Below are 12,177 nucleotides of genomic sequence, written 5' to 3' on the forward strand. Positions count from 1 at the left end.
AAAATTCGTTTGTTATAAAATATTAATTTTTTTAATAAAAAAAGTTATTTTTGAAACAACAACAGAGTCCATTTCGTTTATATCAAACACTGTTCTTTTCTAACTTTAGAACTTTAATAAGACACATTTTACAGTTCAAAATTTAATATACTACAATGTAATGTTGAACATTTTTTCGGAATCTTCCTAACATATGTGGAATATATGTAAAAAAAAAAACAAACAAAAAAAAACTTTGGTCGAACCAGGGATCGAACCCACGACCCTTGGCATGCAAGTCAGACGTAGCAACCACTGCTCCATGGTGCCCAACTAAATGTATTTTTCTGTGAAATAAACTTTGTTTAATCGGCTCGTGGGCGCCGCAAGCTATGCTATATAAATATAACTTATATGGGTAATTGTCTATTGATGACTATAACGGCTACATAGCTCAGTGGATAGTGTTTTGGCTTACAAATTGCATGGTCCGTGGTTCGATTCTCCGTCCAGGCGAAAGGTAAAAAAATTTTAAAAATTTATAAAATCGTATAATTTCTTCTACATTGTTGGTATTACAGGAAAAGGTGTTAAGAACTAAAAATCCTCGTGGAAGTGAGAAAGATGTGAGGGACAATGCAATTAGCCAGAAAAAAATTTTTTTTGTGTTAGTCTTTTTACATCCTGGAAAAGAATAAACGTTCATCACAAAAAGTATATACTTTTCTTCCAAATACACTTCCTTTCAACGAAAAGCAAATGAGAAACGAACTTTGTTTGTCTAAAATTTCGTTTGGGAGGAAAGAATTATTTTTTTGCGTGTATATATTCAAAGAATTCTTTTTTCGGTAGCGGTAAATATAGTTATTTACAACCCATATGAAAATAAACTACCAAGGCGACCAATTAAAATTGTTCGCAACGGCTATATATTATATCTTACGGCGATGTGATTGTTAATACCATAATAATACCGGATGTAAATTGTATCAAAATTGAAGGGCAACGTGAATCAATTTGTTTTTACCACACGGTAAGGACCACGTAGCGCCATTTATCTACCAGTCTATAATCGATTACAGCTGGTATTACGAGTATGTCGGCTGCTGGGGCTTTTCAACAGGCACAGGAAGGGATTTTGCAAGAATTACATAGTGGTCATCAAGATATTGAACGCATGAAAGCTATTGTCAGATCTTACGTTTATTGGCCAAAAATAGACAGCGATATAAAAGAATTTGTATCCAAATGTTATGGTTGAGCTTCAGCTTCAAAATCACAGAAGAAAAATACATGGAGCTCCTGGCCCGTTCCACAGTCTGTTTTGGAAAAACTTCATATTGACATTGCTGGGCCTGTCAGGGGAAATTGCTATTTTGTGATGGTTGATAGTTTTTCAAAGTGGCCTGATGTCATGCAGATATCGTCCATTTAAATCAAAACATAATAATGACTTTGGAAGATTTTATAAGCAGATATGTGTCACAACATTTAAAAATGGACATTCTGTACAGACAAGATGAAGGCAAAGCACTTTTTCAGAAAATAAAAGATCATAAGGTTGCCTCTCGATTTGCTAAAACCAGTTACGAAAGATATTTACACATTTGCAAACAGATATGAAGCGATGGAATCAACTTTCAATAAGAAACATGGCGCACGTAATGCGCCTTACAGACTATCAGTTATTCCGGACGGAATGTCGGTGTTTGTAAAGAATCTTACAGTGTGTCGGATCGACACGACTTGTCGGCGATGGCTAAATAATCGGTAAATGTGTTATCGATCCCATAAACATGCAGCAGTATCGATTATGCCTTCGGACTTAACTTATAATGTGCACAATATATTGGATGTGTTCGACACGAGCTCTGTCGTCCGTAATAACTGATAGTCTGTAAAGCGCATAAGAGAGAATTTCAAAAAGGCGATTTGGTGTTCGCGCAAATATTTAGGAACGGCAAAGTAAACTGGTGCAAAGTCCAGATAAGTGAAAGAGTTGGGTCTGTCATATTCAATGTATTGATTGATGAAGAAAATCGACGCATATTGTTCCGTAAACATTGCAATAAACTCCGACAAAGAATTCAAGATTAAGAAAGAAGGATATTGGAACAATACTTTGAACGATTTCTAATCGTAGTAGCCATGACTTATTGGAAAATTGGATTATGCTAGATTTAAGTTTTAGACATAATAGTCTTTGATTTTGAATTTTTCTAGATTGAAAAATAAAGGATTTTTAGTTTTTGTATTGAAATCGAAAGCATCACATCGCTTTCAATTTATGGCATAGTTTATAACACATTCAAAAGGCGAACTTTTCAAGTAAACAGGCAAACAAAAAGACAAGACGATTAGAATTTGTTTTTAGACAAACAAGAGAGAAGTTCACCAATGTGGTATCACAATGGACTGAATAGTCTAAGTGAGCCTGATACATCGGGCTGCCACCTAACCTAACCTAACCTAACCTAGACAAACAAGATATAGGTAAATTTCCTATATTCTAAAAATTTCTTAGTACGAGTGAACTAAAATAGTTTCTAGGCTGTCTTGTTCATATATTTGGCAAACTTTCTATAATAAAGGAATTCAGATTATTATTACAAATGAAAACTCCTTTATTAGTTGTAAATTCTTACACCCCGAGAAAAAAAATCGAAGTTAGTAGACTTGCGTACTTTATTCTAGTTAAAGGTTAGGTTGAAGTGGCAGCCCGATTAAGATTCAGGCTCACTTAGACTATTCAGTCCATTGTGATTTTATTCTAGTTAATGAACTATTTCTAACTTTAGGAAAATCCTACTGAATGAACTTAAAGATCAAAACCAACTGGGCAATAATGTGTGTACACCCAGAAAAAAGTGTCTTCGAAACTATAGGAAAAAATGTTCATTAATTTAGTTTAGCCATTTTATTTCCATTAAGTTAAATTTTTGTGTGAAATAATAAAATTTACTTGTTTCAGTAAAAAAATCCTAAACTGAAAGCAGTTAGGAATAGTTCATAAACTAGAATAAGGCATGGAATTTTACTAATACTGTTATCTTCGCTGGGTATAAGAAATTACTACAGAACAAGAAAATTTTACTCACTGATAACAAAGCATTCGTAGAAATAAACAAAAACGGTACTAAAACCAAGTTTCCTCAAATTTAGTAAAATTTCTTAAAAAATGACTTCCTTTATTATAGAAATCTTATCATACACTTGGCATAGAAAAATAATTTAGTTCATTCGTACTAAGAAGTATTCAATCCTTTCAAAACTTAAGGAAACATACTTGTTAGAATATAGGAAATTTTCCTATATCTCTTTTGTCTACCTGTAATCGATACCTGTAATCGCTATAATCGATATGTTGGCGCGTGGATTTTTTTTTAGTTGGAATAGCGTTGTTACACTGAAAAAAATATTGTCGTGAGGTCAAAGATTTCATGTCTTTAAAATACGAATACAAACTTTGCTCAGCATAGAAGACGCATTTCTCTAAAATAAAGTTATTTTCCTTGTCCAAAAGTCGATAAACTTTTCAATGAAGTCGTATTGTCCTTATAATTAAGTGATTTGACTTAAAAATGGGTATCTTAACATGAAAGAAAAAATTTATAGGCTACGGTCAACTTGACCCAGAAAAAAGTGACCCCTTCTTTAAGTTAAAATGAACTCGTTGTGAAGAAAGTTGAACTTCGTATAGCGCCAAAGACATTTTTATTTGTTTGAACGATATGATTTTCGTAGAAAATAGGTAGAATGCATTCCATATTATAGTTAACATTTTCCTATATTTATGTAGCACTATAATAAAGAATGAAAAAATTTAACTGAATTGAATTCATATATGGATTGATTTTATTGAACTTTTTTCATTCACTTGGACAAATCTTTCATAATTGTGATAAACCTTTTATTTCAGAATCAGAACTGCTTACCTTCGTTTTTAAATACAATTTTATTTTTTATTTATATAGGCAATTTTTTCTTCAATAAAAGACATGTTTTATTAATATATTAAATATATTTATTAAGAATCAGCAGCATCGTCTGGCCTTGAAATATTAGTTTATTATTCCACTATTTCCCATTTCCATGTATTGTTATTAACTGTAAAATATATTTTATGTTCTTCTTCTTGTACCTTCAGTTGTAATAGTTGCTGCCTAACGACAACCCCCTTTTACAATTTCAATACAAATATAATAAATTATAAACCAATATTTTCACAAAAGGTTAGCGTCATTGAATATTACCTGCTAATTGAAGATTCCAAAATGAAGATGAATGAAGGGGTTGTTATTCTGTTGGTGATTTGTTTTTCTTTATATACCATCACGAACAGTGATAGACTTATTGTTTATTATTTATGTTCAATAATTTTCAAAAAACGAAAAATTTTCTCACTAATTTAAAATAACAAATATTTTATATATTTTATTTGTTATTTATTATATTGTTACGAATGTGATATTTCTAGATTTAAGTTTATTTAAATTAGTTTCCCTTAATTTAAATTTCAAATTGTAACGATAAAATTATGTCATAACTTGTTAGAGTAATTTCTTTATTTTCTAGTACTTTCCTAAACATCTTTTGTGTTCTTAGTTTTCCAATCGTTTATTGTAAAAGTAACGCCTTTTGTTTTACTTATCGTTATAATTACAGTAATATGACCATAATCACTTATGTTATGCCTGCACGACATCTACCAGATAGTAGAATGCACTAGATTGTTAGCATAAGCCTAAAAGTATGTGTGCCATATCACCTGTACAATAACGCCCCATAGAAAGTTCTAGATAGCAGAGACAATGAACATAAGTCGATAAATATGTGCGATGTCGCCCGTGCGACATCTACCAGGTAGTAGATTAATCTAGAAGGTTGTAGGCCAATTAGTGAGAACATTCGAAATCGTCATATCTCGGTATATAAACCCCTAGCGGAGAGAGCAGTCAAGTCATTCGTAATCTGAAAGTCATACAGTACACATCGTTGAGCAAATAAGTGAAACCTATCAGTTAAGCGAATAAATTGTAGATTGTCGTTATTTGAAAAGAACTGTTTTAATTATCGGGTTATTAAACACGCCTCAATATAAAAACGTGACAATATTATTTTACTATAGTGTTGTTTTTTTAACAATCTCTCCGTATACCATAACAACACGATTCCCACTGAAAAAAACAGCCCACGCGCAAACATCGATAACAAGTATCGAATACAGGTAGATAAAAGAAATATGGGAACATTTCCTATTCTAACAAGTGTGTTTCCTTAACATTTGAAAGGATTGAATACTTCTTAGTGAACTATCCTTAGTGCTATTCGTATGTATGATAAGCTTTCTATAATAAGAAAATTTACTAAATTTGAGGATTACCAGTGACTAAAATTTTCTTGTTCAGTAGTAAATTCTTATACCCCGCGAAGAAAACATTATTATTAAAATTCCATGCCTTATTCTAGTTAATGAACTATTCCTAACTGCTTTCAGTTTACGATTTTTTTACTGAAACAAGTAAATCTTATTATTTCACACAAAAAACTTTACTTAATGGAAATAAAATGTTTAGCCATCGATGAACTTTTTTTCCTTTAGTTTCGAAGGCACTTTTTTCTGGGTGTACGATCTTTCTCTTCGAGTTAAGTGTTAAAAGAAATGTGTTTATTTATATTTATAATTTTAATTAGTTTAGAAAAAGGAACAGCAAAAATAAAGTGATTAATTTCAAACTACAATTTCAAATATCTAATATGTGCTTTATTATTTATATTTCAGATGAGAAAATCTTGGCATTTAACTCAATGCTCAATTCGTCGAGGCATTCTGCTGTTTGCAATGGTGTTATTGTTACCCAGAACAGGTCGGTATGAAATTTTTACACATCGTAGAGCAAATAAGTGAAACCTATCAGTTAAACAAATAAATTGTAGATTGTCGTTATTTGAAAATAACTGTGTTTTAATTATCGGGTTATTAAACACGCCTCAATATAAAAACGTAAGAATTGGTGTCGGAAGTGAAATAACGAAAAAAAAAATCTACAGTGAAGTTTAATCAGCTTCGAGTGGAAGACTTGAAGAAGGAATGGAGCAGCCGACTACAGGAAATAAGGCTCAATTATAAAAGCGACTACTGGAAGAGTTCGAGCGGCGCAATATTGATATCGAAACACATGAGTTCGATTATAAGAAAGACATTGACGAATCAGTAGTAGCCAGCGTCTTGGAAACTCCATCTGTAGCTTCTAATGTTGTTGAGTACACATCGATGGTCAATATTTTGAGCAAAATGATGGAAGAAAATTCTCTAAAAATTATTAAAGGGCAATGCCGCTGATATGATACAAAGCATTCCCGCTGCCTCTAGAAATAATTATGATGAAGTAATAGCGGCACTTCAACGTAAGTACGGCGGAGAACATAAGCAAGACATCTTCAGAATGGAATTAAGAGGAAGAGTCCAGAAATCAAATGAGACTCTACAAGACTTTGCAACTGAGGTTGATCGGTTGGTGCTTTTGACATATCCAGGAGAAAGCCATCCACTTGTGGACCGCATTAAGATTGAGACCTTTGTGAAGGGAATTAGAGACCCAGATATAAAATGCGCAACATATGCGTCACAAAAGCTACATTCGCAGAAACCGTAACATTTGCACTTGCACAAGAGACTGCGAGATTGCTAGCACGGCCACAAATTCACAAAGTACGCAGAGTAGAGACCGAGTGTGAAGAATCGAAATCCGTGATTGAGTTGGTAAAAGAGGCTCTGAGGCAGATAATGCAAGAAATGAAGCAGCAGACATATAAATCTAGAATAAAATGCTATAACTGTGATAAGCCTGGACATGTTTCCCGGGAATGTAAAGCGTGGCGTAAACCGTCGGGGTCAATCTCGCCATCTCCATTAAACAATAATCATAAGAAGGCGACCACAAAGCCAATCGACTCAAATTTAAATTTTGCGGATAATAGAAAAGGTGGCTAACAAGCCTTGACACGACGGCATTGCAATCTACAAAACACTCACTTTTCAAAAGCTGAACCAAAGGAGACAGGTGTAAATGTCAGGCAGTTCCACATCGAATCTGGCACAGACTGGTCAATAGAGCGACGTAAAGATCCCATTCTGAGAAAAATTATTTCGGCAAAAGAAGAAAATAAGAAACTCAGCAAGAAAGACGTCGCAGCCGAAAGTCCACTTATGAAATCATATTGGGCTCAATGGGACAGTCTTTGTCTGGTCAATGGAATCCTGCAACGTAAATGAGAAAGCAAAGATGGTAAGACCAGCCGAAATTTAATCATCGTACCAGATTCTAAAATAAGAGATGTTTTGACGGAATTCCACAATGGACCTAGTGGAGGTCACTTGGGAATAACCAAAACAGCCGAGAAAGTGAAGCAACGATTCTACTGGGTTGGGTGCCAGAAATCAATTGCTGAATGGATGGCAAATTGCGAGAGGTGCATAAAGGTGAAAGGGCCAAGACGAAGAAGTAGAGGTCTTATGCAAGAGTATAGGCCAGTAGCGCCATTTGAAAGAATAGCAATGGACGTTGCAGGCCCTTTCCCAGTAAGTGATTCTGGAAACCGATATGTCCTTGTGGTCATGGATTACTTCAGCAAGTGGCCAGAGGTTTATGCCATTCCACACCAAGAGGCGAAGACGATTGTGGATGTAGTCGACAAGAATTGGATATGTCACTATGTTATACTCGTGCAAAAAGGCAATAGGGAAAAAGTGGGGACTAAAACCAAAAATTGTACATTGGCTATACACGGCAGTGGTTAGACCTATAATGCTATATGGTGTTGTAGTCTGGTGGCCGGCACTTCACCAGCCGACAAGTTTAGACAAAGTTCAGCGTATGGCGTGCTTGTGTATCTCATGTGCATTCAGCAAGACAGGAACAAACTCCCTTAATTTCATACTGCATCTATTGCCTTTATACATTTTGGCCAAACAGTCAGCTGCAACAACGGCTGTGCGGTTGCGCGAGCTATCGCTGTGGTCGGAAAAAAGTTACGGTCACAGTTCGGTCCTCAAAATAATGCCAGATGTGCCTAACGTAGTGGATTACACTTTGGCGAGTCCACTTTTCGACAAAAAGTTTGAGACTCTAATTCCCAACAGTGAGGCGTGGTGTACACGGACCCCGGGGAATAAAGGGTATATAGATTTCTACACTGATGGCTCCAAATTGGATGGCCAAGTGGGTTTCGGAGTATATTCTAAAGATCTGGAACTTCGAATAGCGAAAAGATTACCTGATCACTGTAGTGTTTTTCAGGCTGAAATATTGGCAATAAGAGAGGTGGTGAATTGGCTGAGAAGTAATGCTCCAAGCAATATTGGCATTAATATGTACTCAGACAGTCAACCTGCAATAAAATCCTTGGACTCTGTGTTCCTCAACTCGAAAACGGCCATCGACTGCCGCAAATCTCTCAATGAGATGGCTGAGCAGCACAATATTCACCTAATATGGGTGCCTGGCCACAGGAACATACCGGGGAACTGCGAAGCAGATGAGCTAGCAAGGCTAGGAACTACCTTACATATTCCAGGGGAACTAGAATCTGTTGGTGTGCCTCTGGCTACCTGCAATCTCTTACTGCGTGAGAAGGCTGTCATGATGGCAAATATTCGATGGGAGAATTGTAAGGGTTGTAACGACACCAAGCAAATATGGCCCCATTTAAACTTAAACCACACACTAGATATGCTAGTGTTCTCGAGACGCCAGATATCACTCCTGATATCTGCTATAACGGGTCGCTGCCTGATAGGCGATTTTGCAAAAACTATTGGTGCGAAGTATAATGACTATTGTATGAGCTGTCATGATGCGGAGGAAAAGGAATCAATAAAACACCTCTTGTGTGAGTGTCCTGCATTTTGTGTAAGGCGTAAGCAAATTTTAGGGACATATAGCTTCAGATTACTGGCGGACCTGGAAAACGTTAACTTAAGCAGTCTGCTAATGTTTTTGGAACAATCTGGTTGGTTCAACAGAAGAAAATAATCGAGAAGGTTCAACGGTTAAAACTAGAAGTGCCCATATGTAATAGGTACTTTTAGTTAGTGTGGTATCACAATGGACTGAATAGTCTAAGTGAGCCTGAATCTTAATCGGGCTGCCACTTTAACCTAACCTAACCTAACCTAACCTACGGTGTGCCATCTGAGATACACTCAGACCAAGAAAGAAATTTTGAATCGGCCATATTCAAAGAAATGTGTGACTCCCTTGGTATCACAGTCCGATGGCATGGTAGAAAGATTTAATCGCACTCTGGAGGATCATCTTTGAAAAGTGGTGGACAACGGTCTGGGACGAGCATATACCAAAGTTTTTGCTGTCGTGTAGACCAGCCATACATGATTCAACGTCACGACCACCGGCCAAGGTCCTATTCGGAACGGAATTGAAGTTGCCCGGAGATTTGATATTCGGCGCTACACCCAATGAGCTCGCCATGGAAGAAACCAGTAACGACATACCAAACACAATTGGTAAAGTTCACGAATCAGTGCGAAACAAAATAAAAATGGTCAGCAACAGGATGAAGGCAAGATATGATTGTGCAGCGAACATTGAGAGCTTTAAAAAAGGACAACTGGTTCTGCTATTCAACCCGTAACGAAAGAAAGGACTACGCCCTAAACTACAAACACAGTGGGAAGGTCCATATAAAGTTATCAAGAAGATCAATGATGTTGTATACCGCATTCAAAAGGACGACAGCCCAAGGTCAAAGATGAAACTTGTTCACCTGGAACGTTTGGCTCCTTACGGAACAGGTTCTGTGCCTATTCGGGTCGAACAGGCTTAAGCGGGAGGCAGTGTTACGAATTTGATATTTCTGGATTTAAGTTTATTCCAATTAGTTTCCGTTAATTTAAAATTTAAAATTGTAACGGTCAAATTACGTCATCACTTGTCAAAATCATTTCCTTATTTTCTAGTACTTTCCTAAACATCTTTTGTGTTCTTAGTTTCCCAATCATTCATTGTAAAGTAACCCTTTTTGTTTTGTTATCTTCATTGCTTATTGTTATAGTTGTAGTAATATGACCATAATCATCTATGCCTGTGCGACATCTGCCATAGAGTATAATGTTCCAGATGATTGTAGCCAAGACAATGAGCATAAGCCGATAAATATGTGCGATATCCCGCGCGACATCTACCAGGTAGTAGTAGAATAGTCTAGAATGTTGTAGGCCAGACTACCGAGAATTTTCGATATCGTTATACAGTACTATAAAAGAGCTGGCACAGGGAGCTGTGAAGTCAGTCGTAAGCTAAAGTTTATACAGTACACATCGTAGAGCAAATAAGTGAAACCATCAGTTAAACAAATAAATTGTAGATTGTCGTTGTTTGAAAAGAACTGTGTTTTAATTATCGGGTTATTAAACACGCCTATATAAAACGTAACAATATATTAATTTAGAAATATCCTATAAACATATACACGCAAAAAAATAATTCTTTCCTCCCAAACGAAATTTTAGACAAACAAAGTTCGTTTCTCATTTTCTTTTCGTTGAAAGGAAGTGTATTTGGAAGAAAAGTATATACTTTTTGTGATAAACGTTTATTCTTTTCCAGGATGTAAAAACAATTTCATAAAGACTAACTCAAAAAAAATTTTTCTGGCTAATTGCATTTTGCCTCACATCTTTCTCACTTCCACGACGTTTTTTAGTTCTTAGCACCTTTTTCTGTAATACAAGCAATGTAGAAGAAATTATACGATTTTATAAATTTTTAAATTTTTTTTTACCTTTCGCCTGGACGGAGAATCGAACCGCGGACCATGCAATTTGTAAGCCAACACACTATCCACTGAGCTTGTTGCCGTTATTTTCATCAATAGACAATTACCCATATAAGTTATATTTATATATCATAGCTTGCTGCGCCCACGAGCCGATTAAACAAAGTTTATTTAACAGAAAAATACATTTAGTTGGGCACCGTGGAGCAGTGGTTGCTACGTCCGACTTGCATGCCAAGGGTCGTGGGTTCGATCCCTGCTTCGACCACAGTGTTTTTTTTTACATATATTCCAGATATTGTCGGAAGATTCCGAAAAAATGTTCAACATTACATTCTACTATATTAAAATTTACTATGCACTGTAAAATGTGTCTTATTAAAAACCTAAAGTCAGAAAAGAACAGTGTTTGATATAAACGAAATGGACTGTGTTGTTGGTTCAAAAAAAGTTTTTTTTATCGAAAAAAAATTGTAACAAACGATTTTTTTCGTTTTCGGTACACGTTTTCCAAACGTTTTTTTCTTTGCGTGTATGTGTTTAGAAAGAGATACGTAGAGAGTAAGCTGCAACCAATTAGCGCTTTAAAAATATATATACATATATATATATATATATACATATATACGCTTTAAAAATATATATTTTTCTCTACCAGTGTATGCCTAAGGTAAACACAATATGTTTGAAGAATACAACAATATTTTGTTTGGACCAATCCAGAAAATATATATGCTTGAAGCAAAATGTGTTTGGGATATATGTTACAGAAGCGATTTTTTGGGGGTGTAGTTCAAGACATTCAATAATTTAACGGAGGGACGAACAGTTACAAGCATCGTGTCCTAGATTTAATTAAAAAACATATTTCGAAAAATTATAAGGTTTCCGTTTAATTAAAATTAAAAAAAAAACATTTAGATTGTATAATTTTTCAGTGATCCCTCATTTTACGTCATAATTGGTTTCGGAATGTGACAACGTTAATCGAAACGACGTAAACCGAATTATAAATTGCTCATATTTACTCCTAAGTCCATTTGATTATGTATTTATGTGCTTGTACATAATAAAAACTTCAAAAATAAAGGTAATTCAGTCTTGTACTCATAACAAATAAATATATATATACATAAAGCAAACATATAAAGCAAAAATAACAATTCATTATTCAAAAATATCAGAGTCGAAAAATTAAGTTCATAAACAAATGAAAACCCGTCGCCACTTCCAAAATTGCGTTATTAATTTGTTTCGATGTCATCATCGTTGGTACTTAAGGAAGGTGTTTCTGATAAAGTTGGCAAAAAATCGGCGACGTAAATCGAAGTTGGATGGAACAAAATATTTGACGACGTAACAATGTAAACCGAGGCGACGTAAATCGAGGGATTGCTGTAT

At 35.1% G+C, this 12,177-nt stretch overlaps 1 protein-coding gene across 2 annotated transcripts in view; it reads left to right on the plus strand.

Annotated features, from left to right (window-relative positions):
- LOC142232825 (limbic system-associated membrane protein) overlaps window positions 1-12,177 on the plus strand; it is a 320,310-nt gene that overhangs the window by 65,986 nt on the left and 242,147 nt on the right. For both annotated transcript variants that reach the window (XM_075303515.1, XM_075303514.1), the window contains exon 2: window positions 5,762-5,846. In XM_075303515.1, coding sequence (XP_075159630.1) covers window positions 5,762-5,846 — 85 coding nt within the window. The remainder of the gene's footprint in view (window positions 1-5,761; window positions 5,847-12,177) is intronic.

This window comes from Haematobia irritans, chromosome 4 (genome assembly GCF_050003625.1).
Source record: "Haematobia irritans isolate KBUSLIRL chromosome 4, ASM5000362v1, whole genome shotgun sequence".
Lineage (NCBI taxonomy): Eukaryota > Metazoa > Arthropoda > Insecta > Diptera > Muscidae > Haematobia > Haematobia irritans.